Source organism: Eimeria maxima, genomic scaffold (assembly GCF_000499605.1).
Source record: "Eimeria maxima Weybridge genomic scaffold, Emw_scaff300, whole genome shotgun sequence".
NCBI lineage: Eukaryota > Apicomplexa > Conoidasida > Eucoccidiorida > Eimeriidae > Eimeria > Eimeria maxima.
The window spans coordinates 30001-36207 of record NW_013565847.1 but is presented as its reverse complement, the minus strand read 5'-3'; the positions used below and the strand labels follow the sequence as shown (position 1 = coordinate 36207).

General features: G+C 54.2%; 1 protein-coding gene across 1 annotated transcript; it reads left to right on the top strand.

Moving 5' to 3' along the window:
* Positions 1-2075: 2075 nt before the first annotated feature.
* On the top strand, positions 2076-4883 carry EMWEY_00027230 (hypothetical protein, conserved; the record flags this gene model as incomplete). The annotated part of the gene is made up of 1 exon (XM_013481263.1): positions 2076-4883. The coding sequence occupies one exon, from the start codon at positions 2076-2078 to the stop codon at positions 4881-4883; it is 2808 nt and encodes a 935-aa protein (XP_013336717.1).
* Between the last annotated feature and the right edge of the window lie 1324 nt (positions 4884-6207).

Here is a 6207-nt window from a genome sequence, read left to right as displayed (position 1 = left end):
TATATATATATATATAAAGGTGTCTCCTTGTACACCGTAGATATCCACCCGCTGTCTCTTCTTATAAGAAGACATTTATATATATACTTATTTATAAGCCGCACTCTTAGCAGCAGCAGCAGCAGCAGCAAGTCCTCTTGCTGCTGCTGCTGCTGCTGCTGCTGCTATTGTTGTTGATGCTTGTGATTCTCCTGCTGCTATTAGGCAGCTGCCGCAGTGCTTTGTTGTTCCTCTTGTTGCTGCACCTCTTGCTGCAGCAGCAGCTGCTGCTGCAGCACACAGCAGCTGCTGCTGCAGCACACAGCAGCTGCTGCAGACAGCAAACAGCAACATCCGCTGCTGCATACAGCAGCAGAATGTTGCTGCTGCAGCAACATTGCTGCAGCAGCAGCTGCTGCTGCTGCTGCAGCAACATTTGATCAGCGCAGACGCCCCGCCGGAATTAAAACAACGGCATGCATTTATCAGCAGCAGCAACTGCTGCAGCAGCAGCAACAGCAAGCAGCAGCAGCAATACCAATACCCAGACTGCTGCTGCTGCTGCTGCTGCTGCTTCTGTCGTTGCCGAAGGGCACACCCGACTCTTTTTGCTCAAAGGGCTCATTAAGGGTTTAGGGTATAATTAGGGTTTAGGGTTTATCGAGGGTTTAGGGTTTACGAACAGCAGCAGCAACAACACTAGCAACAACGACAGCAGCAGCAGCAGCAGCAAGCACAAAGACATTATAACTAGCGCAGCAGCACAACAGCTGCTGCTGTTCTGCTGCTGTTGCGGTGTCTGTATCGCCTATAATTGAGATCTGCTGCTGTTGCTGCTGCTGCTCCTAGTACTATTATTATTACTATTACTACTACTACTGCTGCTGCTGCTAGTATTACTGCTGCTGCTGCTACAAGTATTGCTGCTGCTGGTACTAGTATTGCTGCTGCTGCTACTAGTATTGCTCCTCCTGCTGCTGTGGCTAATAGAGGCAACCTTCTGCTTTATGTGTGCGACCCTACTCCCCTAAGGGCCCCACACATTTGCAGCATTAGCAGCAGCTGCTGCAGCAGCTGCTGCTGCAGCTAGCACTACTTTTTCTACAGTTGCTGCTGCAGTTAATTGAGTTGTTGCTGCTGCTGCTAGAGTTGCTGCTGCTGCTACTAGACTAGCTGCTGCAGCAGCAAAAATATATTTGCTGTTAAGTCTAATACTTCTCTACAGTGTGCGCAAGATTTGCTACACCCCGAAGCAGCAGCTCCAGTAGCTGCAGCCGCAGCAACAGCTTCCTCAGCAGCAGCAGCAGCAGCAGCAGCAGCAGCAGCAAGAAGCGCTTAGATGTATATACACGTAAGCTAATTGTATTAATGTAGACAATAAAGTTTTTGCTGCAGAAGAAATTTAATTTTATTACAGACATAATAAATCTCTCCCTCTAGACAAGCAGCAGCAGCAGCAGCAGCAGCAGCAGCAGCAGCGGCAGTGGCAGCAGGAGCAGCAGCAGCAGGGGCGCTGTTGGTATTTGCTGTATACAGCAATTATATTTATCATATTATTAATAAAGGAGGATCCTCAAGGGATACACAGGTGCAGCAAATTGCAGCAGCAGCAGCAGCAGCAGCAAAAGGCGCAGCAGATAATATTTATGCAACTGCCGACCGACTGCAGCAGCAGCAGCAACAGCAGCAGCAGCAGAAGCAGCAGCAACTGATTGTTAAGGTAAAAACTTCCTTCTGTACTGCAGCTCAACAACACAAAGAAGCAAAAGCAGCAGATAATCGTGTTGGTGCTGCTGCTCATGCCAGCTGCTGCTAGTGCTGCCGCCGCCGCCGCTGCTGCTGCTGCTGCTGTTCGTCGTTTCGCTGCGCTGCCGCTGCAGCAGCAGCAGCAGCTGCGCACCCCACTCCTTGTTCTTCGCGTAGAAGACAGCAGCGCGGTGTTGCGCATGCAGCCCCTCTAAGGCTGCAGTAGCAGCAAGACTCGATGCCTGCAGCACCAGCTGCAGCAGCAAGAGCAACAGCAGCAGCAGCAGTAGGAAATCTGCAGCAACAGGGGCAGCTCCTTTACTAGCAGGAAGATTCGGAGCCGCATGGAGATGCAGCGCAGCCCAAGCAGCAGCAGCAGCAGCGGCAGCAACAACGACGGCAGCCAAGGCAGCAACACAGACTACTGCAGCAGCAGCAACAGCAGCAGCAGCAGCAGCAGCAGCAGTATATGTGGAGCGGAGGAGTGTGCAGTGTCTCTTTCTGGCAGAGACACTGCAGCGACTCGCAGCAGCCTTGAGGACAGCGCAGCAGCAGCAGCAACAGCCGCAGCAGCAGCAGCAGCAGCAGCAAACGTAGGGCCTCAGGTATCCTTAGGCAACTCTTCTCTTAGCACCAGCAGCAGCAGCAAATTGGCTGGTCCTCCTCCCGTGGTAGAGGAACCTGAAAGTGCACCTGCAGCAGCAGCAGCAACAGCAGCAGCAGCAACAGCAGCAGCAGCAGCAGCAGCAGCGTGTACAACGACAGATGCAGCAGGTGCCGTTGAGGCGACAATGAAAGGATCACATAGACTAGAGCAGGGATCGGACCCTGCAGCAGCAGCAGCAGGTTGTGCTGCTGCTGCTGCTGCTGCAGTACCACATGTTGCTGTTGATGCTGCAGCAGCAACACAGGCAGCAGCAGCAGCAGCAGCAGCAGCAGCAGTAGGAGCAGAAGCAGCGAGTAGGAAGAACGTCGATGCTTCAGCAGCATCAGCTGCAGATTCAGCAGTAAGCCCTTCAGCAGCAGCAGCAGCTGCTGCAGCAGCAGCAGAAGAAGCAGCAGCAACTGTAGCAGCAGAAGCAGCAATTCAATCTCTTGCTGCTCTCCTAGATGGACCCCACCAGCAGCCATCGCGGAGTGTTGCTGCTGCTGTTGCTGCTGTGCATACAGTGACAGTAGAGGCAGAGCAGGCAGCGATGATGGCTGCTGCTGCTGCAGCAGCCGCAGCAGAAGCAGCAGCCGCAGCAGAAGCAGCAGCAGCAGCAGAAGCAGCAGCAGCAGCAGAAGCAGCAGCAGCCGCAGAAGCAGCAGAAGTAGCAGCAGCTGCAGAAGCGGCAGAAGCAGCAGAAGCAGCAGAGGCAGCAGAAGCAGCAGAAGCAGCAGCAGCAGCAGAGGCGGCAGAAGCAGCAGCAGCTGCAGCTGCTGCTTCTCCACAGCAGGCTGGGGAAGCCGGCCATTCGCCAGCTGCCGATGCAGCAACAGCAGCAGCAGCAGCAGCAGCGACAGCAGCAGATGCATCAGCAGCAGCAGCAGAGCTATCGGAGGCTGCTGCTGTTGAAGAAGCAGTCAACGCAGTGGTAGCAGCAGCAGCAGCAACAGCAGCAGCAGCAGCAGCAGCAGCAGACAGTCCTCCTACAGCCACTCCAGTAGCGCCTCCGCCTGCAGCACCACCGCCTGCTGCTGCAGCACAAGCTTCAGATGCATCAGCAGCAGCAACAGCAGCAACAGCAGCAGCAACAGCAGCAGCAGTTGCTGCTGCAGCAGAGGGAGCGCCACCCTTCTTGTTTTTCTCTCAGGGACTTGATCTTAGTCATCTAGTCTCATCTAGTCGGCAGCAGCAGCAGCACCAACAGCAGCAACAGCAGCAACAGCAGCAGCAGCAACAGCAACAGCAGCAGGAGGATGCTGCTGCTCGCACTGCTGCTGATGTTGCTGCAGCGCGTAGCTCTCCTGCTGCAGGCTCAGATCCTTCGACAGCAACACTGCTGCAGGACAGTCAGCAGCAAACGGGAGGGCAGCAGCAGCAGCAGCAGGAACAGGAGCAGCAGCAGCCTGGCGATGGGCCTTCTTCGCAGGAAACAACAGCAGCAGCAGCAGCAGCAACAGCAGCAGCAGCAGCAGAAGTTGTATCTCCTGAACCACCGGGTCCTTCTCCTCCGCAACAGCAACACCAGGAACAGGAGGAGGAGCAGCAGCAAGAGAACCAGCAGCAGCAACAGCAGCAGCAGCAGCATCATGACCTGTATGCTGTTGATAGAATAGTAGGGGTAAGAGCAACAGCAGCAGGTCTGCTGCAGTATAAGGTACGATGGGTAGGACATTCTGCTGCTGAGGATACATGGGAGCCGCAGCAGCACCTGCGGGGCCTCGAGCTGCTGCTGCAGCAAGCGCAGCAGCAGCTAGGTGTTGATTGTTTTATTCCTTGGGGGCCTACAGATCCAAGAGCTGCTGCTGCCGCAGCAGCAGCAGCCACCACGGCAACAACAACAGATACAGCAGCAACGGCAACAGCAGCATCACCACCAACTGCAGCAGCAGCAGCAGCGCAGCCAAGAAGCCAAACAAACACGCAGAATTCAGGGTCCAGCAGCAGCAGCAGCAGCAACAGCAGCAGCAGCAACAACAACAACAGCAACAGCAGCAGCAACAGCAGCTGTAACACCAACATCAACAACGATAGCAGCAGCAGCAGCAGGAACAGGAGCAGCGGCAGCGGCAGCAGCAGCAGCAGCAGGAGCGGCGGCAGCAGCAGCAGCAGCGGTAGCAAAGGTGGCGTATCGGTTCCTGCACCAGCAGCAACGCGCGAACTGAGCAGCAGCGGCCATCCGACCAGCAGCAGCAGCAGCAGCAGCAGCAGCGGCAGCAGCAGCAGCAGCAGCAGTGGGTGCAGGACCTCCCCCCCTCCTCCTGTGCTGCAGAGCGTGCTGCAGTACCGCAGCAGATTTGGTCGAGGAGAGTACCGTGTTAAGTTTTGGGGTGTATCCTCAGGTGGGCAGAAATGGCTAACAGAGCAGCAGCTGCTGCTGCTGTTGCTGCTGCTGCCAGATAATTCTCTTGCTGCTGCTGTTAGGCAGCAAGCAGCAGCAGCAAAGATGCAATGGCAAGAAAGAACCAGAGAAACTGCAGCAATAGATAGTGCATGGTGGGGTTGTGTATAAACACTCCTGCTGCTGCTGCACTTGCTGCAGTTGCTGCTGCTGCTGCTGCTGCTGCTGTCACGGTAGTCATATCACGGGCACTAGCAACAGCAGCACTAGCAGCAGCTGCAGCAGCAGCAGCAGCAGCAGCAGCAATGGCAGATAGGAGTAAATATTTGTTAATGTATAAAGACACAAAAGACAACTTTTCTTTTTGTCTAAGGAATACTAACACCAACAAATATACTGCTGCTGCTTCTGCTGCTGCTTCTGCTGCTGCTTCTGCTGCTTCTGCTGCTATTCCTGCTGCTGTTGCTGCTGCTAATAAGGAGAGTACACTCGTAGGTCTTCATAGAAGGCACAGCCATAGAGATACGAAGACACAAGATAAGGCAGTAGTAGTAGTAGCAGCAGCAGCAGCAGCAGCAGAAGCAGCAGCAGCAGCAGCAGCAGCAGCAGAGATAGATAGAGAGATAAATAAGAGGTGTGCATACACTTGAAAGTATCCTTTTGTCAATCAATACTTAAATGCTGCTGCTGCTGTTGCTGCTGCTGTTGCTACTGCTGCTGCTGCGCTGTCTACACACTCGCAACAGCACATGCTGCAGCAGCTGCTGCAGCAGCGATAGCACACATACAGCACCAGCAGCAAATAGAGCAGCAGCAAACGCAGCAGCAGCAGCCATCACCGCTAGTAGCAGCTGCTGCTGCTTCTTGTCTCAAGTACTGCCACTAGCTGTTGTTTCTTGTGTTGCTGCTGGTGCTGCTGTTGCTGCAGCAGCTGCTGCTGTTGCTGCTGGTGCTGCTGCTGGTGCTGCAGTGTAGGGCCTCTTCTTCTTTGCTGTTCCTGTTGCTGCTGCTAATCCCTGCAGCAATTCTTCTTGTTTATCTGCTGGTAACTTTAGGAACTCTTCTTCCTCTAATACAGCTGTATATACACCGCAAATACAGCAGCAGCAGCAGCAGCAGCAGCAGCAGCAAAAACAGCAGCAGCAACAACAATGAGTGCACAGAATACTGCATTAGACATTGTTTATAACACCAACAGGTGCTGCTGCTCCTGCTGTTATTGCTGCTGCTGCTGCTGCTGCTGCTGCTGCTGCTGCTGTTGAGGTGTATAGGGAGCTTACGTGATTCTGCCTTATCAAGTAATTCTGTTGATGTAAAATAAGGAGGACCGTCTTGAGGGCCTCTGTATAACCCACAACCTATTATCCTGCAGCAGCAGCAGCAGCAGCAGCAACAGCAGCAGCAGCAACAGCAGCAGCAGCAGTTTTACTGCAGTAGCGGTAGGACGAGGAGGAAGAACAGCAGCACCTGCTGTTGCTGCAGCAGCAGCAGAAGC